General features: G+C 45.0%; 2 protein-coding genes across 6 annotated transcripts; one reads left to right on the top strand and one right to left on the bottom strand.

The window, feature by feature from the left end:
* Positions 1–1782: 1782 nt before the first annotated feature.
* On the bottom strand, positions 1783–14289 carry APTX (aprataxin). 4 transcript variants are annotated; one of them, XM_055698609.1, is made up of 8 exons: positions 14150–14289; positions 12872–13008; positions 11863–11909; positions 9070–9405; positions 6437–6496; positions 3406–3632; positions 2450–2553; positions 1783–2146 (listed from the first exon to the last, which is right to left on the bottom strand). In XM_055698609.1, exons 2-8 carry the CDS (start codon positions 12999–13001, stop codon positions 1992–1994), a joined length of 1059 nt encoding a protein of 352 aa, XP_055554584.1. In that variant the 5' UTR covers positions 13002–13008; positions 14150–14289; the 3' UTR covers positions 1783–1991. The 4 variants fall into 4 exon arrangements, with proteins under 4 accessions (XP_055554584.1, XP_055554586.1, XP_055554585.1 ...); XM_055698611.1 differs by lacking the exon at positions 14150–14289 and adding an exon at positions 13915–14100; XM_055698610.1 differs by lacking the exon at positions 14150–14289 and adding an exon at positions 13718–13857.
* A 197-nt stretch (positions 14290–14486) lies between these two features.
* Positions 14487–22827, top strand: DNAJA1 (DnaJ heat shock protein family (Hsp40) member A1). 2 transcript variants are annotated; one of them, XM_005432943.3, is made up of 8 exons: positions 14487–14729; positions 14875–15052; positions 16180–16284; positions 16382–16609; positions 18018–18132; positions 20000–20115; positions 20703–20803; positions 21554–22827. In XM_005432943.3, the coding sequence occupies exons 1-8, from the start codon at positions 14598–14600 to the stop codon at positions 21770–21772; spliced, it is 1194 nt and encodes a 397-aa protein (XP_005433000.1). In that variant the 5' UTR covers positions 14487–14597; the 3' UTR covers positions 21773–22827. The 2 variants fall into 2 exon arrangements, with proteins under 2 accessions (XP_005433000.1, XP_055555276.1); XM_055699301.1 differs by lacking the exons at positions 14487–14729; positions 14875–15052 and adding an exon at positions 15536–15558.
* The last annotated feature ends 4663 nt before the right edge of the window (positions 22828–27490 follow it).

Here is a 27490-nt window from a genome sequence, read left to right as displayed (position 1 = left end):
AGATGAAGCAGTGTAGTAAGGCCATGCATCCCCTGCAAAGCAACACTGGAAGTAACCTGTGCCAATGTCTACAGCTACCATTTTAGTTTTCTTCATGGCCTTGAGGCTACCCTTGGTCATAGATAGGTGGCTGTCTCCTATAGGCTTCAAACCGCTTGTGGCCGCTGCGGCTGTTTTGCAGACCTTTCCTGTGCAGCTACGGCTTCATACAGTGAGTGCTGGACACACTTGTTACTACCACTGCCCTGCCACCACTCCTCCCAGGGTCAATGCAAGCAACAGATGCGCGCCTGGGGCACTCATGGCAGCAGTTCTGCCAATGCTGCTGACTTATGACATCATACATATGGTGGCCCCTCAGAAACCAGTGCTCCGCGTGCAAGTGTGTGACAACTGTGACTTGCAGTGTTTGTGCTTCACTTTCACCTGCTCTGGGAGGTACTAACTAAAGAACATGACCCCCACGCAGATGTGACAGGCCACGGGGCATAAACAGCGTATGTAACTGTGAAGCAGCCTGGCTTTCCTGCCTGGCCTGTGTCTGCCGTGTGGGGAAAACCACAGTTCTCTAGCATTTGCAACTGCTCTTGGCCCAAAATAATTCCTGTTGCTAAGCGTTAGCGTAACTACACCTCGGGGCCAAGTGAAGCCCTGGTTTGCCTGGGTCAAGAGCAAATCCCTAAACAAAGCAATTGTCATTTTTATGGGTGGGGGTTTTAGTTTAATTTTACTTTCTAAATTAAGGCATAATTTTACTAACATCAGGAAAAACTAAAGTGCAACTGGTGTTTCGAATTAGGCCACAGCCAACCCCCCACCCTCACTGTCCACCCCCTCCACTACAGGAACATCTTTGTTCTTTTCCTGCAGCAACAGGTCAGTATTTACCATCAGAGTGCACGCAACAACATGCAGCTCTATGGGGGCACAGAAGAGGACGCCTGCTACCCACAGAACACATTACCAAGAATTACAAACAGTGTTTTCCTTGTATAACAAAAGGTCTGTGTGCTCTTCCTGTTGAAGTCATTTCACCAGAGGACATCTTGCTTAACAAGTCAAAGATGAGCTTCGAATGAAACTGAACCCTACAAACTAGTTCTGGACCATGAAACAGATTTTTATTACTCCTGCTTTGCTGCCTATCTGGGATTTCACATCTTGACAACAACTGAATGACAGGGGCTCACCAAAATCCCCAATGTGGAGAAACAGGGCAGCATTAAACCACACAATTTCTGTACCAACCTCAACATATGCAGCCAAGTAACTGCAAGCCTTGATAGTTTATTACTCTGGGAGCAGTAAAGCTGGTCATTGTGTATTATACATGTATTTTTGTATATAAATCAGAATCCTTGTACATGACAGAGGCTGCCCCTCTTAAAGCCTGAGCAGTGACTGTGCTGGCACCCTGGTGAGGGGAGGTGTCTGTTCCGTAGCTACAGGGAAGTTCAGCAGCACTGAAATCTCAAGCCATGGTGTGGCACAGCAAAGTGGCACACTGTAGCTGATGATCCTACCCATACTCCCTCAGTACATTCCCCTTCTACAGTTTTGCTGTCAGCCACAGCAGCCTCTGCAACGTATCACTCAAAGGAAATTTCAGTGATAGGCTGAAGACATCAAGAGAAAGACCTCTAAATCATTGTCTCTTTCCTCAGGCTCAACACCTCCAGCTTCTGAATAAAAATAAATCCTTTCACCCAAACAAAACACTTCTTCCAGAGTTTGGTTCACGTACAGATCAGTGTGGCTGTACCACAAAGCTGCAAACACACCTTGAATTTCGAAAGTCACTTTATGTTGGGTTGTTACAAGGGTTTTTTGGCTAAGCTATTACAAAGTTAGTATTCTGCCTCATCCAGGGTACTTTTTCCCACAGTATAGTCATTCCAGTTAACAAAAACCATACATGTCCACTAGCATTTCCAGGTCTTAGTTTTAGCCTTGAAATCTGAAGATGGGTTGTAAGATGTTTTTTTGCAAAGTCATTTTGGCCAGTGTTTCCTGAGATGCTCCTTTAACTGTGGGATAGTGGGCAGCTGTTGTTTGCAACAGTGGCATCTGAGGGGCAATTTGAGAAGTTCAGAGGCATGATCTTTCACCATCACTTTTCCCTTGCTTCTTACCATTTCTATCACATCTGCAAAAAAAGTAAACAGATCAGAGGTACTGGGACCATGTGGCATCATGAAACACATGACACTGCAGAATCTCTGTGCACTGATTTGCATGCACAGCATGTCATCACTGCATTCTAATTTAAACCAGTCACAAAATTCCGTTGACTTCTACTTAGTGCTATTCCCCCAATATCTAAAATTACACAAAACCTATCACCTACTAGAATAGAATTCACAGCTTACACATTTGTTTGGAAAAAAAGCCCAAAGCCAGAACCCACAAGCAGGATTACCTGTTGAGAAATACCTTTTCTAATCATTACCTTCAGAGTTTAAGAAGTAGTCTGTGGTAAAACTGTTCCAGTGCTTTTTGGTTTTCAGGGCCGGAGAATCAAAATCCTGGCTGATTACATGCAAATGTAGCTGACTGAAGCAAATATATTGTGGAGATAAGAGAGAATAATGTTAATGCTTGATGTTTTTTTGCAGTAGTATCCATTGCAAACACAATTCAGGCAAGGCTGGACTGCCAGCCGATGCTGGGACTGTGGGTCTGCCTTACGTTTGACTCATAGTCCTGCTACAGAAGAAAACTGATCTGTTCTGGAAGCACTGTCTCATGCCAAGCATCAAGGTCACTTAAACAGCCAAGGTCACTAGCCTGCATATTCCAGTGGCCCCTAACTACAGCCTAATCCCTGCTACCTTCCAAAAAGGCAGAGACAGGGGTTTTAATAAACCAAAGGTTTAAACTTTGTAGAGTACCTGAATGGGACTCGATCAGGGACTCAAAGCTTCATTCAAGAACTGAACAACTTGGGAACACAGACTGCAATACACACAGGCATCTGGACGCTGTAAGAGCTGGCCTTACACACAAGACTCAGATCCCTGCTCAGGATCTGGCAGGACCTGATAGGCCTAAGAGTCACTCTCTGATCCCAGATTGGTGCCCTGGGATGGGGGATGCCCTAGCACTAGCATTGGCAGTGCTGTCTCTTTTGCTGGGACTGAATCACAGGCATACAGTAGCCCCAGTGACAGACTTCTGCCAGGGGAATCCCACAGGCATTTCCCACCAGACCCAAGATGCCCGTGTGGCTCATCAGCACATACACAGCAAGTACACAGCTGCACCCAAAGGACTTGGAGACCAAACTGTTTGCAGTGTTCTGGAGGATTAGTTCTTCTTCAGCAATGCCAGATCACGTTACAGATTCAGCCCCAAATCTGTATAACCAGGGCAGGCTCCCCCCAAGATGACTCATCTAAGTCTTACCTCATACTGGGTATAGCATGGTAGCCCAGTCTGAACTCCAGACTCTCTCTGGCAGGGCACTGTTCAATCATTTTCTGCCCAACTGTATGCATATGTTCCAGGAGTTCAAGGTGGTCCCTCGTGAGTGACTTCAGGCTTGAAATGGGGTCCCATGGTAAGATAAGCCAGTGGTAACGTGCTTTGGGATATTTATCCTTGATGACTACAGTCTTTTCATCTTTGTAAACCTTGCAAAACAAGTAAGTAGATTATTTAGTGATTAAAAGTTAAATATATTATTCCTATAAGCACTACATTTAGTGGATTTTGAGATCTTACCCATGTGCATATCCCACGTATGTGTTGCTAGTGCAATTGGGAGTGCCAGGAAAAGAGCCAGAACAGATTACTTAGATGGGGAGCAGTATCAAGCAGGCAGAGCGTTCCACTTCAAGTAAGGCTTCTGGTGGAACTAAGCTGGTCCAGGATATGTACCCTCTCCCCTGTCAATGCACCAGGCAGCCACGGAGAGATGTTCCACACCCCTCTTCATATACTTGAAGGAAAAAGGTTTCTATTCTTGTAATAGCAGTAAGTTAACCATTGCTACAGATGGAAAAATCACCTGGACTCAGATACCAGTGAGGTCTAGGAAACTCTACTTCCACCAGGCTACCTTCAAGCTTTGTGATCACTGAAACAAAAATCATGGCACTGTGCTCAATATAGAGCACCTAGGAATGCACTGGACTGCCTCATCCTTCACAGAGTTCTGGAGCACAACACAAATCTCAGAGGTGCTACAAAGAGCATCCTCAGCACTGCAGACTGCCGCCAGCATTACAAAGATTAAAACCTTCAAGTCCAAGCTATTTCAGTTCATGCTATCTTACTTTGTAAGATCACCCACAAAAAGGCAAACAGATTCCTGTCTATCATGCCCTACTTCCCCTGGGTTTTTTTGGTGGTTTTTTGTTGTTGGTTTTTTTTTTTTTTTGCCTTCTGCAACAATTTGATGCAGCTGATAAGAGAAACAGCAGCAAAACACATGGACAACGGGGGGGGGGGCAACCTGCCCTGGCAGTGAAAATGTGTCAGGTTCTGAAGCAGAAACTGTGCTGTGTCTCTGATCTCTTAGCAGCACATCTATGAGTGAGAGATGGATGATGTGTCTGTCATCTTTGCTAATTATTCTCATATGTTTATATGCAGAACTGATCAGTCCTGCTCTACAGGAAGGAAGATTAAAATTTTATCAGCACAAAAATCATAGGACTCCTTCTTTCGGCAGCAAGACTGGTTGCTGCTGTCGTATTTTTATAGACATGCATTAGTGTCTGCATATGCAGCCAGTTGGAATGGAATCAGGATCAAGTGTTTTCAGAAGAAATATTGCAATTTATTTAATACTTGATTAAAAAGGAAAGACAACAGATATATTGTTTATGTCTTTAGTTCAGAACCACAACTAATAAAGCTAACACTAAGTCATAGACAGATATTTATGTTCTAACATTCAAAGAATAGTTTTAAAATATTTTTTTTCTTTTGGGTTAAGAAAGCACTGTCTTGGTAAGTGCTATATCAAATTCCATTTAAGGGATAAAGATTAAGTGTCATGTTTAAAAAGTAAGCAAGTATTTCAATAGCTCTATCACTCCCCATAGTAACACTGAAATTCCTCATTTGAAACTGCTGGCAGTTCCAGGAGAATTGGCATCCAGTTCTCCTACAACTCTATGCAGTTCAACACTTTAGACTTGAATTTTTTTTAAAAAAAAAAAAAACACCACCAAAAACCAAACCCCACGAAATAAAAATCAGTCAAGAAATAGGGACCTTCTGATTAGTTACCAAGGAAATTATTTTCAGCCTGAGGGTGATTACCACCTGAAGGGGCCCAGTGAGGCTGTGGGATCTTTGCTCTTGGAGATTATCTCAACTCAAACAGACAAAGTCTGGGGTTGTCAGCCTGAGTGCAAGTGGTCAGATGGGGTGAACCTCCAAAGGTTTTTTCCAACTGAAATTTCCCATGATTTCAAGAACCAAGCATCACAGATGTCTGCGATATCCATTCTCCTAAACACATACTCTTGCTGAGAAGTACAAAGGGAAGAACACATCTCTGACATTAACACCGCCATGCAGCAGTCAGCCAACCAAACCCCTACCTAAAATGCACCCAAGCTTCAAGGCCTTACTCTGTCAGACTGAAGTATTGATGGAGACCATTCTCCCTGTTTTGGAGTTGAGCTAAAAAGCTTGGTTTTGAGAAGGAGTTTATCTATTTACTGTAACTTAAAAAGAAAGTAGGTTCTATACATGGATAGGGAAGATTCTTTCAAGACTCTCCCAGAATACAGTAAAAAGAAAGTGCATATACACTGCAGCCACAAAAGCCATTTCTCAGATTTCTGCATCTTAAGTCTGACCTCCCTGAAAACAGGCAGCAGACAACAACAAAAAAAAGAGATGAAGTAAAGCCATTATGCAGCCACAGGGAAGCAGAGGGAGGGAGGTGCATCTGGTGCATTTGCAGAAGGTTAAATGAAACCACTCCGGAGACCTCTGTTGGCACAGAGAAACTGGGTGGGGAGGAGCCAGGGGTCATATCCTGTCAGCTAACACAGAAATGTTGCATTTAAGAGTTCGCTGGAAACCAGGAAACAGCACCATGCTTGGAAACAAGGCAGTGCTGGCACCAGAAAACAGGAACCTCCCCTACTTGCTCAGCTTCAAACCACACCCCTATCTCATTTGGTTTCCCTGAGGAAACAAAGCAACTGCACCACTCGCCTGCTCTTCCAACAAGCTTTTCCAAATCTGTTGGCCAAATTTGACAGTGTAGAGAGCTAAAGATAATGACATTCTGCAAGATCAGTATAGTCGAGACTCACAAACTACTGCTACTGCAGAGAGATGCAAGTACAATTCCGCCCTTATGCAGTACTCCACTGGTCAATTAGATCATTAAACTGCAGAAGGAAGACAGAAGGCTCATTTAACTTTGTTAGACAGAAACTACAGTAAAATACAAGTGTACAGCTCTCACCTGCATTTTTGGATCTTGCATGGAGCTCTTCAGACCCTGACTCCAGTGTCCTAAATGTTCCTAAAGCACAGAAGAAAAAATAATTTATAAAATAATTAAGGATCCAATTATGCTTTAAAGCATTCAGTTAAGTACTTTCATTAGTATACAACAGTAAAATAACAGCTAAATTATTTCCTTTCTATAAATGCCAACACACCTACTCCAACTGCCCCACAAAGCTACTTTTGAAAACTTTTAACAAGACACTGTTGAAGTTCAAAGTTAAGTTTTTCAAATGTTATAAATTTAACAACAGGCGGCTGTAGATCTGTTTGAATTTAATGATGTGCACACACGTTATGGCACAGTTCTTCATTACTATTGGTGACAGATTATTTTACTAAAACATCCTCTGCTTCATGGATAGGAAGTACCAAAGGAAGTACAGGGATCTCCATTAACTGTCCCATCACACGCTGCTGTGCACAAAAGAAAGAAGTGGTTGTGGTGTGTGGCCCTACTCTTAGATGTACTTATTTTTTGACACTGTGCAAGGAGTGGCTTGTACAGAAAACAAGATAGGCACAGGAACATCAAGACAACACAAGCAGGTATCTCTTACCTTGGTTACCTAGTAGAAGGTGCCTCAAGTGCACTTTTTTCAAAAGAGATAATGTTTTATCTGTTCAGATCACTTTACAGTCATCATCTCTAAACTGGGGAGACGTGGATCTGACAGGTGGACTGCCTGGTGGGTAAGGAATTGGCTGGATGGTCACACTGAAAGTGTTGTGGTCAACAGTTCAATGTCCAAGTGGAGAGTGGCGACAAGTGGCATTCCCCAGGGGTCTGTACTGGGATTGGTGCTGTTCAACATCTTTGTTGGTGACATGGACACTGGAACTGAGCACACCCTCAGCAAGTTTGCCAACATCACCAAGCTGAGTGGTGCCGTCAACACACTGGAGGGAAGGGATGCCACGCAGAGGGACCTTGACAGGCTTTCTCAAGAGGTGGGTCCATGCAAACCTCATGAAGTTCAACAAGACCAAGTGCAAGGTGCTGCTCATGGGTTGAGGCAACCCCTGGTACAAATACAGGCTGAGCAGAGAATGGATTGAGAGCAACCCTGAGGAAAAGGACTTGGGGGAGCTGGTGGACAAAAAGGTCAACATGGCCCGACAATGTGCATTTGCAGCCCAGAAAGCCAACTGAATCCTGGGCTGCATCAAAGTGTGGCCACCAGGTCAAGGGAAATTATTCTCCCCCTCTCCTCAGCTCTGGTGAGACTCCCACCTGCAGTATGGCATTCAGCTCTCCCTCAACATAAGAGGGACACGGACCTGCTGGAGAAGCCCAGAGGAGGGGCACAAAGATGGTCAGCGGGCTGAAGCCCCTCTCCTATGAAGACAAGCTGAGAGAGTTGGGGTTGTTCAGCCTGGAGAAGGCTCCAGGGAGACATTGTAACAACCTTCCAATATCTAAAGTGGTCTTATAGAAAGATGAGGACAGACTTTTTAGTAGGGCCTGTAGCGACAGGACAAGGTGTAATGGCTTTAAACTGAAAGACAGTAGATTTAGATTAGATAGAAGAAATAAATTCTTCACTGAGGCTGGTAAGAGACTGGAACAGGTTGCCCAGAGAAGTTGTGGATGCCCCATCCCTGGAAGTGTTCAAGCTGGATGGGGCTTTGAGCAACTTGACCTAGTGGAAGATGTCCCTGCCCACAGCAGAAGGGTTGGAACTAGATGATCTTTAAGGTCCCTTCCAACCCAAACCATTCTATGATTCTATCATGATAATCAGCGATGATGTCCATCATATTCTTATAGAGGAAAATGACCAAACATTATTATACTGCCAACAGAGACAGTGTGAATTGTCTTGGTCTCCCTGTTTATACCACCACAATTCTGGCCCTAATATAACTAGCATGAGTTCACAAATGAAGAAAGTGTTCAATCCAGCACAATCTGGGACTGAAATTTTGTCCTGAGGGTCTTCGTTTCTGTGCCTTCTCCTCCAACAATGGCATTATTATAGCTCCAGATGCACTAAGCAGTCTTTTATTTTGTCCACATCAGCAGGGCTAAAAACTCCCTTTCAAAAGATTTTGGTTGGTAACATTCATTCATGTAAACATGGTTCTACCATAAGAAATTACCAAAGCAGGAGAAAAATGTAATGCAACTGAAAAAAAAAGGTCAAGTTGTTCCATTCTCTATGCATAAGCCTTTAGATAACTACTGCTGTATTTCTAACACTGCAGATTTCATCTCAAGAGCCAGCACAGCATCCCTTGTGTGATTCCACTAAGCTAAGCTGACCTCACATGGACTGTTCTTCTGACAGAAAGTACAGGAAGGAACGAGATATTAAATCCTCACTGGATACAAGCAAGCCCCTTCACACACACACACAAACGCCCTCAGCTCAGGTCAGAATGGGTCCCAGGTAACTTTCTCAGGACCTGGGTGATGTTAGGAGCAGTCTTTGCCTGAGCACCTCAGCTCACATGTTCTGAGTACTCCCAGGATTCGTGTTCACCTGAGACGCTTCCCCATCAGCAGTACAAAAGCAACAGACCAAAGCCTGATGGAGGAGACAACCCCAGGACAAACACCTCAAGTACTAATAACTTTACACTTGCCTTTTTGCTTGAAGTTCCTTCATGTGGAGATACACCAGTACTGCTTCGCTTGGGATTTGCAGAACTCCCCTGTGTATCCACTACCTCCATCTTCATTGTTTTTCTGGGCACAAGTTCCACATCATCATCATCATCATCGCAGGAGTCCTCGCATGATGTCTTGTCAGTTTGTATTTTCTCTTCTGCTTCTGTAACAGTTTTCCCTGACTCTTCAGCAAATTGCACTGTGTAGGGGTAAAGTTTATTCACAATATGCAGAACTTGGCCTGGCTTGATTTTTACCTCTCCGTCCTTGCCAATATTCACAAGATCAACGCTAGTTGGGTTGACACCTATCTGGTAGGGAGAAAAAGAGGAAAAAAATAGTAAATGGTGTTATAACTGGAATCGCCAACTACCACTCCATTCTTATGGAGTAATGGAATATCACCATCCTGGAAATGTGTTTTGTGTTCACTGAACCCCCTCCCCACACCAACCCACTCTAAAGGATCAAGAAAGTACAGCGCTGGAGACAACTCTCTATGGCCCAGTCCTGCAATCACAGCTGTCAGCACACGAACCTCAGGGACACGGTGTCATAAGGACCTGACAGTTCTGTAGCAGCTGGCTACAGTTACAGCAAGACCTATGCTGCACTTTGCTCAAAAAAATTAACAACCTATTAAACAACTGTTTAAATAATAATGGCCTTAGTAACAATTACTTCTGAAGAGTAATAGTAGTGATAACAAATTATTTCAGTCCAATCATCCCCAGAAAGTTTCCTTTTTTCAAATTATTTTACTTTGTCTTTTTTCTCTTTTTTTACTACATTCTGTTTTCTGTTTCTACCAATTGCTGCCCCACAAATCTGCCCTTAAATATGCAAGCATACTCTTCTGGCTTATTTCAAGAGGGAAAGGAGTTCAGGCTCACAACCACTGTCCCACCAAGCGTAGCCCACTGCTAACACTTGCAACACACTCCCTCCTGCGTAGGCAAAAATAAAAAAATTAAAATCAAAAAAATAAAGAAAAATCAGGAAAAAAGTCTCTCTGAGCCCTCAGAAGAGTACACTACTTGCTCCTGTCTTTTCCTTCCCAAGCCAAATGCAATAACCCTTCTCCAGGCCACAGAAGACTGTTCAAACAGTGACAACACTTGCCTGTTCCTTCAAGAGAGGCTAAACCTCTCTGTCTATATCAGCTTATACAAAGTATATACCAGCCTATCTGTATTTCACTGCTTTTATTTTCACTTTGCATCTTACACTTCCACAAAACCAACTCCATTATTCTGTTCTAGCAGAAAATGAGGACCGCAAGGTGAATTTTTTACCTGCTTCTCTCATTGCATCAGTTTACAGCTTTATGCAACTCTTAAAATAATTTTCCCCTCAAAACAGTGTTTTAAAGTCCAAGAAGTTACCTGAAGTTTAGCTGATAACTGAAAAGCAATAAATTTTCCTCTGTCTCAGACATAACTGATAACACAAGTGGTGAGGGCAACCTACAGTGACTGCTTGATAGATGGATTTTGCCTGATCAGGAGGGCGACCCTAGGGAAATTAGGAGTCTTGAACCTCAGCAAAATGCTTTTGTTTAATGTTTATGCACGGAACAAGCTTTAAGAAACAAGCTCTTCCCTGTGACTGATAAACGCTGTCACAGAATGTTTCTTTAGCTTTGTCACTGTGATACCTGCCTGCTTCACAAGATGGGACTGTGCCTCTCACCAATTGGTATTCACTACAATGAAGCACCTGCCTGATTCCAGCCAGGATCTTTTCAGTCTACAGTTCCATGGTTTCACTCAAGTCAGCTACACTGCACATCCGCCGGGCCGATATGTTTGACAAACAACTGATCACTGGAACCCCGTGATATGTTGCAGACGTATCACCTGCCAAGCAACTCTAGAGCAGGCAGCAAAACCATACTAGCACTTGCCACCAGAAAGTATTGCCCACCCTGAGATTCCAGTAACATGGTATTCAAATTGTGGCTAAGGCTGGCTTCTGTGAAAAACTGTCTGAGAAATCTTTGCCGGATTCAGCAGATACTGGTGAGGTCCCTGTGCTTACTGAGCTCCGGAGGTGTTTTGACAGAAAACATTACTCCTCAGTAGACAGAACACGTTGATGTGTTGTCCACACATGCCGATACTGCAGGTGTACATATATGCTTCAGCACCTGAAGTCAGAGAACTTCTCCTTTGAACTATCTCAGGGATACTGCTCCTCCTAAGTATATGAGAGCAGGCCTACATCCATCCAGTTAGTAACATGAGAATGCCTTCAGTGCCGTCTCACATCCCATCCATTCCCAGAGATGATGACACCTTTGGCTCCACCAGCCACCAAAACAAAAACCTTCCACAACTGCCCAGTCCCATTAACACAAGAATCAATTTGACATTAAATGAAGGGCTGCCTCAGCTTTAGAAGTTTAAGGCTCAGGAAGCAGATCAGCAAGTTTAGAGAAAGAACTCCAAAATCTCCCAAATGCAGCACCTGGAAAAACAGGTTGAGGGTTCACAGCAGTGTTTCCTGATGCTGCAAGTCTGGATGAGATGGTAAGATATCTGGAAGGAACAGTATAGTCTTTCCATTGAGGTACACGCGAAAAAAAAGAAAAAAGGACAGACAGATTCCCTCTGAGGTCCATTTGCTCTGCTCTCCTTGGTCATGAAACAGCTTCAGCCCCTTCAGACCTGGCGATCAGAATCATCTTTTGCCACATTTGTGAAGTTTCAGTACACTAACCAGCCCCATAAGTAACAGAAATACCATACACCCATTTAAAAACATACCTGCTTAACTGTGACATACCCCTTGTTACAGTCTGCTTTTAACTGAACTGGAAAGAAAGAACAAAGTGTCACAAAACAGTGTAAAAAAAAAGGCCAGAACTCTGCCAAGCCACCCTTGCAAAAAACGCTCCTGTATTTTAAGATCTGCTACCTTCTGACTCTGATCTCTGTGAACAGATGCAAAGAACACTTCTGCTTCATCCCGCTTCCAGGACCACAGGTAAAACAGAACCAACCCATAGAGTCACACCTGAGTGTTTCATATCACAGATCAGCAAAACTACTTCAGAATAAAGACGAAATCTGTGGAAGTCTTCTACATGTCCTTCTATCCTCACCAGCCCTCTGTGACAAGGCATGGAGCAGAACTGTGTCAGAGGGCAGAAAAGGCAGGGAAGGTGTGAAGGGGAGTATTTTAGAGATCACAGATATTTTGATATATTCTCCCGGCACATCTGTAAAATAACAAATGATACTAAAAATCAGTTAGTGGAAGCCTAGGGAGATGAAGTGCCATTCACAAAGAGTGCAAGCAGTGGAACCTGACTGTGGGCTTGAGGACTCATGTTAAGGTTCAATGCCTTAATTTATGAAGGTGAACTTCCAGTCATTAGGTGTCTTGTCCGATTTTTAGGACCCAGCAGTCTCCGTTAAGTGCTTATAAAAAAAGCTTGATGACTTCAAGAATCAAAAAACACTATGGACCATGCAGAGAAAGGAGACCATAAACTGGTGAGTGCAGAAGTCAAGCCTAAGGAAAGCCTGCTTAGATTTCAAGGAAAAACTGCAACGTCTCACTTAGACCCTGCCCAAAGCAGGCTTATGAATTAAGCCAAAACACTGGTCCATTATCTTCATGTAATTTAGCCAAACAAAAGAATGATGTTTCTTGATAAACACGAGTTTATCTTACGAGTATGTAGTAAGTAATGTACGAGTGCTTATCTTACATACTTCACAGGTTTGGTTGCTGCTGCATGTAGAAAGCAGGATTTGAGCTAAACTTTACCTTGCTGCCGTGAGCACTTCTTATCCGTTATCCCAGTCTCTGGGCCACGCCCAATTATCACTGCTTCCAAGTGTGGCAGCTTCAGCCGCTGACTGCATTTCTCTTTCCCCACGAGCCAGCACACACGCATCACTGTGCTATACAGCAAAACAAACAGTATGTTACTAACATGCAGCTTCCTGATGGGTCACACTCCTAGGGAACAGGGTCTACGAATTCTGCTGACAGCCCATTCATTAGCCAAGTCACTACTGCTAACCGGGCTCACATTCATGAAATCGAAGGCAAGGCACAGTATTAATACAAGCATAACCTAAAAGCAAGTTCCTGTTGAAAGGGCAATCCTATTTTCCTTCCTTCTACATCACTACACATTCTCACATCCACAGATCACATAGGAAAAAATAAACTGGATCAGCAGTTCCATCTGACAGAAAAACCTACTCACAAAAAAAGTTATTTGTTTCCCACTGAATCAGAGTTGATCTGGGAAATTAACTTACCTACAAAACAAAGAAAGCGGTAGAAGACAGAGAGGACAAGAGAGTGGGATAGCTACATCCAGCGACCGTCTGCAGACAGACCATTATACGAAAATGGGCCCTCACGTTTAAACCAATTTGACTCCGGGCAGCAAAGATCCCGCAGCCTCCCCCCTGCCTGGTGTTCGGCGCTAGGCGCTCCTCCTCCCGACTTTGCGGTGGACCTGTCCCGGTGGGAAGCAACCCTCCGTTCTATGCGAACCACAGCACCGTCACACGCTCAATTGGCGCGACGGGCGGTCAGGCCCCCCGGCCGCACCTCCTGCCCGGCCCGGCTCGGGCCCCCTCGCCGCGGCCGACACACCTCGCCGCAGGGCGCCGCCGCTGACCCCCGGTGCCCTACCACCGGGGCGGGGGCCCGGCACATAGGAACGAGCACCAGCACCACGCAGCCGCCGGGCAGCCCCCGCGGCCCCCGCCGTCTCTCGCTCCCCCACGGCGGCACCGGCCAGAAGGGCAGCCGGGCCCCGTCACCGTGGCAACACCGCCCCCCACCCTTACCGCGCGCCAGCCGCCGGGCGGCGCAGCCAATCAGCTGCTGCAGAGCGGCCCCGTGTGACCAGCAGGCGGGCACGCCGCGCGGCCCGGCGCAGGCGCCCTATAGCCCGCGCCTTGCGGGGCCAGCCGGACCGCCGACAGGCCTGCGCGGTAACCCCCGGCCCGGCGGTACCCGGCCCGCGGCGGGGGGGGCGCGGAGCAGGGCTAGAAAGGCGGCGGGATAGGTGCTGCCGCGTACCGGGCCGCAGTTCGGTGCCTCCCTGCCAGAAACGGCCACGCGCCGGCAGCGCTAGGGCGAGAGCTGCTGGGGGTAGGGCCTGTCCCGCACACACACGTCCCTGACAGGCGGACGCCGCTCGCCGCCTAGCGCCCACTACCCTGTGCCTGCGCACTGCCGTGTTCTGCCGGTGCACGCCGGGAGGGGCGGAGGCGGGCGAGCTATGCCGCCGAGGTGCGGCTCTGATTGGCCAACTGCTCTCCGCCTCCTCGCCTCTATTGGCTGCCTGCTCTCCGGGGGCGAGGCGGACGGTGGGGGCGTAATGTCCGGGGCGGGGCGCTGCCGACTCAAAAAGCGCCCGGATGCGGGACCCGCTCGGAACTTTCCAGAAAAGTCGCCATCGGCGCTGGGCGGGCAGCCGCCGCCGCGGGGTGCGGGACCGCTCGGTGCTCAGGGGTCGCCCTCCGCCATGGTGAAGGAGACTACCTACTACGATGTGCTGGGCGTGAAGCCCAACGCCTCCGCCGAGGAGCTAAAGAAAGCCTACCGAAAACTGGCGCTCAAGTACCACCCTGACAAGAACCCCAATGAGGGCGAGAAGGTGGGCGGCGGGCCGGGGGTCGGGGCCGCGCTGGCGGGGAGGGCGAGGGGCTGGCGGGAGGGGCCTGGCGCGCCGCGGGCGCGCTGGGGGGCTGCTTGGGGTCTCCAGGCCCGGGTGTCTGAGGCACGCTGTATGTCTCCCGCAGTTCAAGCAGATTTCCCAAGCTTACGAAGTACTGTCAGACCCGAAGAAGAGGGACCTGTATGACAAAGGAGGCGAGCAGGCCATCAAGGAGGGTGGCTCTGGTGGTGGTTTCGGGTCACCTATGGACATATTCGATATGTTCTTTGGCGGTGGCGGGAGGATGCAGAGAGAGAGACGAGGTAACGTGCATCTTCTGACGCTTTCCTGGGTTGTGCAGCATGATCGCTGTGGTAGACGGGATTAAAGTCTCCGAGGACAATGCTGTAGGTGTAAGAGTTCAAGTAGCGCTAAAATGAAGTTATGGGATTGGACTCAAAGTCGGAGGAAACATTATCTTTAGCTCCTAATACCTGAAACAAGCAGGGGACAGCGTTTGGTTTGTACGGCAGTAGTCTGGTCTCTTGTGTATTGTCTCATATTAATAGCTAAACAGATTTTGAGTCTCGCAAGCCTTTGGCTCAGAGTAAGCCTAGCTGCTATTAAGGTGAATAGGAAATGGAGCAGTGACATACCTTAAAATTACTTTAGAACTGGGCTACCCTACGTAGTGTCTAAATGTGAATTTGGTCTTTAATTGCAGGTAACTATATCTAAGGAAGATAGCCAAATCGAATTCAGCCCATTTTCCTGTGCTGTCCAGTGGAATTGAGTGGAAGCTGCACTAAAATGCTGCTCAGAAATTAAGGTCTAGATTAATCACTCTGGGAAAGATTCTAGTGTTAATTAAACTGGGTAAGAGTAGTGCTGACCCTGTCACTTCTTAATGTAGACCTGGTGACAAAGGAAGAACAATGGGTTTGCATCAAAATGTTAGTGTTATATCAAAGTGTTTCTATTAAGCCAGAACTTGGTGTCCTTCACAAAATTAAGCCTGCAGTAGCTGAAGTTCTAATTCATTCTGAAGTGTAAAACTTCAGTTGCTCAGGTCAGTTTCTAGAAAGTCCCCTCCTAAGAGGAAAAAATTGTTTTGCTAATTCTAGACAGCATTGCCCACTTCCTTTTAGGAGACATGCTCAGTCACTTTGTTAAAACTGAATTCCTGCATCATAAAACTTAAATGTCTATAGTTCTGTGCATTTTGTTTGCTGTTTTTTGTGCTTTTATGGAAGAGTCTTGACAAGACCATTAGAACCGTTTTGACATCAGGTACGAAGGTGCTGTTGACTGATAACAGCAAAACAAGATAAAGCTACATTAAAGCTCATAGACTTGGTTTATTGTGACTTGAGCATAGTGATGTGGGAAGCTTACTGTTATTTGGAGACAAAGCTTTCAAACTTGAGTAAATACACATTCTCTTTTACAGGCAAAAATGTAGTCCATCAGTTGTCAGTAAGTTTAGAAGATATGTACAACGGTGCAACGAGGAAACTTGCACTGCAGAAGAATGTTATCTGTGACAAATGTGAAGGTAACTGAAATTGAACACAAGTTCCTTCTGAAGCTTGTGGGGTGGGTTTTTTTCTGGCAGCACATAACCATCCATCTCCAACTTTTATTCTCTTCAGGTCGTGGTGGTAAGAAAGGTGCAGTAGAATGCTGTCCTAATTGCAGGGGAACAGGCATGCAGATCAGAATTCACCAGATCGGGCCAGGAATGGTGCAACAAATCCAGTCTGTGTGTATGGAGTGTCAGGGGCATGGGGAGCGTATCAGCCCCAAGGACCGGTGTAAGAGCTGCACTGGCAGAAAAATTGTAAGAGAGAAGAAGATACTGGAAGTTCACATTGACAAAGGTGAGGTGTCTTACTAAGATGAAGTATTGAACTTGGATATACTGACTTTGCAGCACTAAACCAGATGGTTTAATAAATGCGTAGTGTTGATTTGGTGTGTAACACTGCTGAATGTACGTATGGTAAAATCACCTGTTGCTGCCTTTAAAAAGTAGGAAACCTGGTTTTAGGGAGGTCTCATTACTTCTATGTTCTAATACCTGTGTACATAACTAAACGAATTCTGAAAGTTGCTGCGTTGTAAGCAGTAGGTTGTGCTTAGGAGATTGCTCAAAAATGAGTCTTGATCAGGTAGCTGGCATGATGAAAATAAAACTCAACCACTTGCTGGCCAAGCTTGCCTAAAGAGTTTTCCCTGCCAATGGGGAAACCCTGCAGACTCCGATCACTTCTGCTGTGTTTCAGTGTGAAGGGGAACCAGGTCTGCTATAGTAATAGGGTGCAGAGACAGTGCTAAGCCTCATGCTTAGAACTCTGTTTGCTATGCAACCCTGACAGTGCTGCTCAGTGCAGGTACTCTTTGCTTGGCAAAATGGAACTCTACACAAACTCTTGCAGTGATGTGAGGCTGCAACAGTCTTGAGTGACAAATGCAGTTCTGTTGAGGAGGCTGCTCAAAAGTTGGTGGGAGAAGTCTTCTGGAGTAGTGGAGCTTGCAAGGTGGAGCAAACTGATAAGCACGTGGCTTCTACAGTCTTGCACCTGATAATCACCTGCAATTCTTGTTATGTGTAAGCACACCTTGTGCAATGCCTGGATTTTTAACAGGAAAAATCCTACAGTAACATTAAATACAAGGACTAGTAGGGATATATTGCTGACATTTGAAATAGTGAAGTCACAAAAAAGTTTCTTTTCCCTTCCTTACAGAAAAACAGACTGAGCTAGCATGAGGCAGCTACAATTCATGGTAAAGACCTTTGTATGGGCAAAATGGGTTTCTTACGTGGCAGTTACAGTCCTAGGGAGAGTGCTGCTTGCACTTGGCAGGTACAGAGATCATGTTTCGTAAGTAGCTCTGCCACATACATTTATAAAACTGGCAAAGCTGATTGGTCACTTACTCTCAAAATGTACTCTGAATTTGTTTTCATTTTAGTACTTGTGCATTTAACAGAAGCTGTTTTGATAATATTTCCCTTAAGAACTTTATTTCGGCAGGTGGCTGTTTTGCACTACAGTGAGTGAAGCTTAATGATCTTGAGACATAGTTCAGGTTGACACCATTAAAATCTGTTGGACATGTGAGTAGATTAAAAAAAAACATGAGGAATGCTTCAAGGGAAGGCCCTGATCTTCTAATTTAAAGATCCAGCTCTCCCAGTACCAGCTTGTGCCTACAAAAATATTTCTTATTGCTGTGTTTCACTTAAAACGGTGAAAAATATTTGTTTATTTTTTGTGATAGGAATGAAGGATGGTCAAAAAATAACCTTCCATGGTGAAGGGGACCAAGAGCCAGGATTGGAGCCAGGGGATATAATTATTGTCTTGGATCAAAAAGACCACTCTGTATTTACAAGGTAAAAACTGTAATTCTGTTGTGTTAACTTATGAGATGCTTGTCCACGTGCTTCCTTGGTTACCACTCACCTTTTTTCTACTGGAGATATCAGTGAATAGCATCATGTGGCTAAAGATCACCTGTGGCTGAGATAATGTGTGAATCTTGGCAGTGGAAGGGATGGAAAGCAAACAAAACCAGTTATGGTTGCTAAGTTTACAAATCTTGAATTTTAAGAGCTCTTGAAACACTGAGGTTTTGTTTAATAGATGTCAATATTTGTGATTATTTCCTTGATTTTTCTGGGATAGCATTCCATCATTTAGCTCAGAAAGTTAACATGTGTTCATTGCCCACAAGACACAGAAGACTTCTAGTGTGTTCACTTTTGCTCAGGGATCTTACGACAAACTTGGTGAATATAGCATGCACCCCTCTGACCAAAGGTAGTTTCCCTCGCTTCATTTCCTGCCTGAGTGCACTGGGCAGGGTAATCAGTCTTGTCTGTTCTTTCTTGTGAAAGCAAAAGTGACTCAAGCGGTATTGACCACACCTAAAGTACTTAGTGTTACCAGACAGTACTAGTTAGTGTTGCAAGTCTCCTAGTTTTGAGTTACTGTTCCTGGAATGAGTCTGTCCAGTATGTTTTGGTCTGATTAAAAGCAGTGCTGGTCATCTGGCAGAATGTGTTGCACTTGGTATCTTCACTGCTGCTGTTCACAGCAGTAGTAATGGAATGAATGGATTTAGAGAAAGCAGTTGTCTCAACACCAGCCACTGACATTGTACTTGTAAATAGGAATGGTGAGCCAGAGGTTCTTGGCAAACCTGCAAGTGGTCTGCCTGATTGTCATGTATGGTACTGAGCTCTGGACGGTGGTGTCAGAATGCTGTGCCAAAGAACACTGAGCTCACAGGTTAAGAATCACTTCTGTTTGCTTTAGATAAACATACTCAGCTGGTTATTTTTTTTCTTAACTTCTAGTGAAACCAGATACTGAATAGGCTATGCCAAAGGGACAATCTGAGCCAAACTGTTTGTATGGTTACCTGTTGCTGGCTTATTTTTGTCCATCTTTTGCCCACTACCTTCAGTTCTAGTGTCCTTAGATAATCCTTGATATTACTGGTCTTGTGGGGTTATGCTGAGGTCATGCTCTGGAACAAGCGGAATGTTCCTCTTCTGTCAGAGTCTAAAATTAACTTTTCAGGCAAGCCTCCTTCCAGAGACCTTTAAAACAGGATGAGTGAAATCATGAAGTTATTTGAATAGTCTGGAGGGTTTTGTACCCGTTGAACATGGAGTGCACACGGATATCACTAGTACTGCCATACTGGAGTCAGAATAGGCAATTTAAAAAAATGGCATTATCTCCTCCAGGTGCTTCTTGGTGCTTTCTAGAAGGTACTTCCGGCATAACCCGGAGTGGCCATCATCTGTTCAAACTTCCATAGTAACAGATCTTCAGAAAGCAAGTGTGATAGAATAATGTAGAGCTAGCTGATGTTCTTAAACTATTAACCTACATAAAGGGTTTGGTTGTCCCAGTTGCAGTGTTTAGGAGGCTGAGTGAACTTTTTCCTAGATTGGGAAGGAACAATGCAGTGAAACTGGATGTAAGTGAACCTTACTGTATTTACTTCTTTTCAGTAAACACTTCTAGGCTCTGGATAGCTAGACTTGATCATAACAACTCTGGGCATCAGTGTCATTGCTGTAGTTGCTGACTTGAGGTGCTGCCTCAATATTCAGTATTCTTTTAATTGCCTGGGCTTCTATTAAAATTACAGCTTTATTGCCCTTGCCAAGTTAAATGCTGAAGTTGGGTATGATCCTTTCACTGCTGCTTCCTCTCTGTGACTATTTTTGATTGGTTCTGCCTTAGACGAGATGAAGACCTTCTTATGTCTATGGATATTCAACTGGTTGAAGCACTATGTGGCTTTCAAAAGCCTATCACAACACTGGATAATAGAACTATTATAATTACCTCCCATCCTGGTAAGTCTTATTTTGCTTTCTAGTAGAAGTCCAAGCATACATTGAATGTAAGCAGAAACCTGAAGGAACAGAAACATCCCACCTTGGTGTACAAGGGATGTGTACAAACCTTCTTTCCTAATCTTTTCAGTACAAATCTTTAAAGAAAACAGGATTTTTGGATAGCAGTCAGCAGTAACTTTCTTTGCATGATACAGTAACAGACCTTACCTCATGGACATACTTGTATCCTGAGGATACTTCATGAGAATTGAAGGCAATGGGTCTCTGAAAACCACTTTTTCCGCCTTGGAACTGATGGAGCACTTAATAAATTTGTAAGTATGCTTCCTTTGGGAAGCATAACAAGGTTACAAGAACTTACTGTAAACATGAAACCTGCTTTCCTACTTGGAAGTTAACCAGGCAGTAAGCCCCTGTTAAGACTACTACTTATTGGTGTAGCTGGCTAACCACAGTGTAGGTGGTCACATAAATGTTGAAGGGACTTAAAAATAAAGCTGCTTCTGTTGCCTGCATGGATCTCTTCTGGTTTTTGGTTTGGTGCTTTTTGGTGTTCTTTGTTTGTGCTTTTATTTTTTATTTAGGCCAGGTTGTCAAGCATGGGGCTATTAAGTGTGTGTTGAATGAAGGTATGCCAATTTATCGCAGACCATATGAAAAAGGACGTCTGATCATAGAATTCAGGGTAAGTGGATCAACTTACTTCCATGGCACAGTTCAGCACTGAGTATCTACAAAATTTAACCTCTAAGCATTACCTCAATCCAGAAGAGATACAGATTATCTGGTGTCCTGGCTTAGTATTTATTTTTGACAATGGTGAGAGCATGTAGCCCACCAAACAGAATTACAGTTCAGAAGAAGAGGGAAAACTTCTGGAGCATTCTGTGCTGAAAGTACATTAAGTACCAGAAGAATTTCTTCAGATAACTTGTAAATTTCCATTTGCTTGGCAGTTTTCTTCAGTTTCCATCCTTCTGTAGGAGGGATGGATTAGTAACTTGCCCTGTGCTGGAGCAAAGGTGTAGGCTGGAAAATGGTAATTTTCTGTCTGGAGAAAAGCTAATGCTGGGACCTGTGGCAGCAGGCTCTGTCTGCTGCAGTTTTAGAGGAGACTGAGTTTATCTCTAATGTTATATCCTGTACTTCTCTTCTAGGGTGATTTTAGAGGGAAGCCTGAGGCAGAATAAATGTTGGATAAGACTTGGTGAAGTTGCCAGAGTTGGTAGCTGACTTCTTGCAGGCATTAAAAAATAGCTTAGTGACAGATTTGGGTGTTGGGAGGGCGGGGGGGGGGGGAGGGGAGGGTGTTGTTTTAGCTTCAGAACACTGGGTTTACGTAATCTGTGATGATAAAGCTGACCCTGGCAGGTATTTGACCTGTAGTGGGCCAATTCAGGCAGACTTGAGTAACCCCAGTTCTTGTTGATTGCAGGTGAACTTCCCAGAGAGTGGTTTTCTGTCCTCAGATAAGCTATCTTTACTTGAAAAACTTCTGCCTACAAGGCAGGATATAGAAGAAACGGAAGAAATGGAACAAGTGGATTTAGTGGACTTTGATCCATCTCAAAAAAGAAAACACCACTATAATGGAGAAGTCTATGAAGATGACGAGCATCACCCTAGAGGTGGTGTTCAATGTCAGACATCGTAAATGAGCCAGTAAATAACTTGTGAAGCTTGTTTTGTATGCATTAGTGGATGAGTGAAGGACTACAAACAGTTCACCCTCACTTCCTGCTATTTGTTGTTCTATCCAGCCATAGTTGTTTCTAAAAGCATAAAGAAATAAAGTAATTAAATTGACTTTGCAATTTGTATAAAGCTCCAGGATGCAAGCTCAAATGAAGTTTGATTGCACTTCACCCCTGCCTCTTGGTCAAGAAAACTCCTTACCTGCTTGTCCTTAATTCCAAGCCTTGTAATTCCTGTATGTGTGCAATTGCCCAGGCTTAAACTAAGATTCTGTGATACTCTTTTTAGGAATTCTAGATCTTATACTCTGTTAACAAAGTATGCACAAGTACTTATAATTCTTGGTAAGATATAGTTAAGTTTTGTACCAGTTAGGATAACACGTTAATGTTTCAGGCTTCTACTGGTGTTTGTTAAATAGGAGCTGGCTCTAATGCAACCACATGGTACAGGAGGCTGACAAGGAATGTGGTCGATCTTCACAGGCCCATTAAAGTCACGTGATCCACAAGCTCTCTGAAGCTGTTGCACCTGAGGTCAAATAGTCCCTTCCTCTGCCAGCTTTAGTCCTGACCCTGGAGCTAGATGTGAAGCTTGCTTTGGTTCATTGCTGACTGCTATTTGGCTGCTGTCTGCCACCATACTGCCTATAGAGCCAGTGTTGCTTGGCTGCTGCAGGAGCTTCCTTTGTTACTGTGCATGAGTAAAAACCTTCAGGCTTCATCGAATGTGGTTTGGAATCTGTCAGCCTGCTGGTGTGTGAAGCTTAATTTCCACCTCGATTACTGAAGTCTGATACCCCTCAGTGGTGTGTCATGGAAAGCAGTACCAGCCCTGTTGGTGGGCATATGTGAACCTGCAGAGGAAGAAAAACAGTGAATACAACCAATTGATGCATATAGAATGTTCTGAAATTAACATATTGTGTGCATTATTTTAAGCTGACTCTTGAAAATGCTGTATGAATGTTCTAATTATTGTAGATGAAGCATTTCCAATATAATTACAAAATTGTTCATTGCCTCTTTTCTTAGACCAGATGTTGGCTTAAAGACACCACCCCCTTCTTTTTAGGCAGCTATTCACAGAAAAATGTTAGCAAAGAACTTCCAGAAAATATGCTGAGAAGACAGGTCCAGATTTAACCTCTAGTGTGTTAGTTTAGTCTTGTTCTACCACCTGGCTTGGAACAGAGCTTATGCTTTTCATACTGTTTTGAAGCAAAAGTGTCACAAACAGAACTTGGGTTTTCTTCCTGGAAATAGCTGCTGTGTGACAATATACATGTTCTAACCTGGAAAAAGTGGAAAGTCTCCTTAGAAAACATCTCTAGCTCTTTCAGGTGTGTTAGGTTTCATTTTATAAAGACAGATGGTACCACTGGGGGTTTTTTTTACCTCAAATGTAATTCTCTTTCAGGTACAGAATGGTGATTTTCCCCCCCCCTTTTTTTTTTTTGCCCCATCATCTCACCTGTAGGCAAAGTGTGTTCGTAAATTCTGTTTGAGCTCATCAGTGAGCTGTAGAAAAGTGACCAGCAGAACCCCTTGCTTTATCAGTAGCACAGTTTACCTGACCCAGGGGGAGTAACAAAGTAATGCTACCTCTGGCTATGGCTGAAACTCCTGCACAACTGTCTTGAGACAAAACAGCTAAAATATGCCATTTGTTTTCAGTTCAGTAGGCACGTGTTTGTTTTCCCTTAACCACTGACCAAAACAGCTAGGGCAAACCAAGCTCAGTGCAGTGCCTTGAGGATGGTGACAGGACCTGGTTTTGCTTCAGATGTCTATGTATTACATAAAAAAACATTCCATAGCCAGTCACCACATCCACAACTGCATCAGCACAGTTGAGGTAATGTTTCTGTTCTTGACCTTCCTCTCAACTATGATGGCCAATTCTGCTTCATGCTTTGATGATGCCACAGCCTGGTCTAGAGGATGGGCCTGGTCTAGTTTCTAGGCTGACTAAAAGCCTCCAGAAACCTTGGCAGAACAGCCCAGGGAAAGATGCTAACTACAAATGAATCAGGAAACATGACAAGTTTATCATTCTGTTTTGAAATGAGCTAGTGACTGACACAAAAAGCTATGTCCCAAAGAAATACATGCAGCAGTAGAGCATTCAGCAAAAAGCACTAGCAAGTGAAGGCAAGAGCTAGCAAGAAGGAGGAGCTGGCTCTTAGACCTTCAAGCAAGACACCGAGTACAATTTATGGTGGCCTCTTCCAGACTTTAGCTCTCCCATGATATTCTGAGTACCATACAGCTACAGCAAGCAGCAAATCATATTCTGCAGCACTGGAAAAAGGCAATTTTTTTCTGACTTCTTGTTGCTTTATGTGGGATACATTTTCCTGTTTTGGGGAATGAACTGAATGGAAAGCTGCAGAAATTGAGGATAACAGTAGCACAAAATAGCTGTTTCCATAACTACCAGCCTAGTAATCGAACCTATCATAACCTGAGCTGATGGTTGATGTTTGCAATTACTTCCAGTGCTTCAGTTTCAACACCAAATTCATATCATTAAGCTCATAGTCTTGTTATTACAGTGATTCATTCTGCTGTGTGCCAGCCATGCAGAACTTAGGGTTTTCCTAGATACCTAGCAGTTCCACTATTCAGCAGGTTTGCTGTGAAACAGAGAAAGCCCACTCCAGCCTCACTTAAGAGCCTGCTTTCATCTTTCATAGAATCATGGAATTACAGAATCATTTATGTTGGAAAAGACCTTCAAGATCATCGAGTCCAGCTGTTAGCCCAGCACTGCCAAGCCCATCACTAAACCACATCCCTAAGCACCGCATCTACATGTTTTTAAAACACCTCCAGGGATGGTGATTCCACCACCTCCCTGGGCAGCCTGTTCAGATGCTTCACCACACTTTCAGTGAAGAAAGTTTTCATAATCTCCAATCTCAACCTCTCCTGCTGCAACTTGCAGCCCTTTCCTCTTGTCCTACCGCTTCTTACTTGGGAGAAGAGACCAACCCCCACCTGCCCACAGCCTCCTGTCAGGCAGCTGTAGAGAGCAGCAAGGTCCCCCCTGAGCCTCCAGACTAAACACCCCCAGCCCCCTCAGCGGCTCCCCACAAGACCTGTGCCCCAGCCCCTTCCCCAGCCCCGCTGCCCGTCTCTGGACACGCTGCAGCCCCTCTACGTCCCTCTTGCAGAGAGGGGCCCAGACCTGAACACAGGGTTCGAGGGGCGGCCTCAGCAGTGCCCAGTGCAGGGGGACGGTCACTGCCCTGGTCCTGCTGGCCACACTGCTGGGGACACCAGCCAGGGTGCTGCTGGCCGCCTGGGCCCCCTGGGCACACTGCTGGCTCCTGCCCAGCCGGCCGTCACCCAGCACCCCCAGGCCCTTTCCCACCAGGCCCTTTCCAGCTGCTCTGCCCCAGCCTGTAGCACTGCATGGAGCTGGGTAACACTTACTTTGCTTCTCCTGCTGCTTTTGATTCTGCCTGTAAGACTCTGGAGCCCTAACAGTCCTCTTCTCCCTCTGTTTTGTGTACCCACCACCAGGCAGTAATGCAAGAAGTTTGCTCCACCCAGGGGAGTAAACTCAGTGACCCCAAATCTGCTTTAAACTTGCAGCGTGACACAAGGTCAAGCAAGCAAGCAACTTGTCCTACAACTTTTTCATTAGGAACTTCATCCGGGAAGACATGGTCCTGTTTCCATTTGTGATTGATTGGTGCTTAAATCATTAGTAAGTCACACTGGGAGAAGCAAGTTTTGATTTAAGCCATCCTTTTCCCAAACCACAGATAAATGCCAGGTTCCATGTTCTCTTACGAGGTAACATGGGCACTATTATAGTGCTCAAAGAGATGCCAGGAGGTCTGTGTGGATGAACGAGGAACAGCTGGGTTATTTCAAACACATGAAGGAAGCATGCAGAGAGCGTAAGCAAGGATAGGTAAGTTGGGAGGAACGCAAAGATGTTGTCCAAGCATCCAGAGGTAAAGTTATAAAAGCTGAAGTTCAATTGGAGTTGTATCTGGCCAGGGATGTCAAAGACAACAAGTGCTTCCATAAATACATAGGTGGGAAAGGCTAGGGAAAATGTGGGCTCATTGCTTAATGAGATGGGGCACCTGATTACATAGGACACAGAAAAGGTTGAGGTACTGAATGTCTTCTTCGCCTCAGTCTCACTAGCAACACTGGCCTTCAGGCCCCTGAGACCAAGGGGAAAGTCTGAAGCAAGGAAAATATACCCTTGGTGGAAGAGGATCAGGTCAGGGAAGACTTAAGTCCTGTATATACCTAAGTTATACTTAGGTATAGATATAGATATATAGATATAGATATATAGATATAGATATATTTAAATAATACCTAAGTCCATGGACCCTGATGTACCCTCAAGTGCTGTGGCAGCTGGCAGATGTCATTGCAAGGCCGCTCAGGTAATCTTTGATTGATCATGGTAATGGGGGAAAGTGCCCAAAGACACGTGGAAATCAAATGTCACTCCTGTCTTCAAGAAATACAAGGAAGGTCCAGGGAACTAAACGCCTGTCAGCCTGACCTCAATCCCTAGGAGGGTGATGGAACAACTAAACCTGGAAAACATTTCCAAACACATCAACAAGAACATCATCAACAGTAGTCAGCACAGTTTCACCAAGAGGAAGTCATTCTTGACCAACCTGATAAACTTTTATGATGGAATGACTGGCCTGGTAGCTGAGGTGAAAGCAGTGGCTATTGTCTACCTAGAGTTCAGTAGGGCCTTTGACATAGTCTCCCATAAGATACTCACAGAGAAGCGCTTGGTGTATGGGATGGTTGAGGTGGATTGAAAGCTGGCTGAATGGCCAGGCCCAGAGGGTGGTGATCAGTGGAACGAAGTCTAGTTGGAGGCCAGTGAATAGCAGTGTATCCCAGTGGTCAGTACTGGCTGCAGTCCTGTTAAATATCTCAAGTAATGATCTGGGTGATAGGACAGCATATACCTTCCATGAGCCTGCAGACACCACAAAACTAGGAGAAGTACCTCATACAAGAGAGAGTCATGCTACCACCCAGAGGGGCCTCAGCAAGCTGGAGGAATGGTCTGACAGGAACATTGTTGAAGCTCAGCAATGGGAAGTGCAAGGAATAATCCCAGGCACCAGTACATGCTGGGAGTTACCCAGCTGAAAAGCAGCTGGGCAGGGAAGGAACCTGGGGTGTCCTGGTGGACAGCACATTGGAACATGAGCCAGCAATGTACTGTTTTTGGAAAGAAGGCTCATGGTATCCTGGTTGCCAGCAGGCTGACAGAGGTAATCTTTCTCCTCTACTCAGCACTGGTGAGGCCACACCTGGAGTACTGGGTTTGGGATCCCCAGTACAAGAGGCATGCACATACTGGAGAGAGTCCAGTGGCTGAAGGGACTGGAACATCTATTTTATGAGGAAAGGCTGAGAGCTGGGCCTGTTCAGCCTGGAGAACAGAAGGCTCAAGGGGTGTATAAATACCCAAAGTGATGATGCAAAAAGATGGAGCCAGGCTTTTTCCAGTGATGCCCAGTGACTGGACCAGAGGCAGTGGGCACACACTGAAACACAGGAGGTTCCCTCTGAACATCAGGAAACAGTTATTCACTGTGAGGGTGACTGAGCACCGGCACTGGTTGCCCAGAGGTGATGGAGCCTCCAACCCTTCCAACCTCAGACAT

This window comes from Falco cherrug, chromosome Z, assembly GCF_023634085.1.
Source record: "Falco cherrug isolate bFalChe1 chromosome Z, bFalChe1.pri, whole genome shotgun sequence".
In the NCBI taxonomy this organism is placed as follows: domain Eukaryota; kingdom Metazoa; phylum Chordata; class Aves; order Falconiformes; family Falconidae; genus Falco; species Falco cherrug.
The sequence above is the reverse complement of the archived record's forward strand: the minus strand, read 5'-3'. Positions and strand labels throughout refer to the sequence as shown.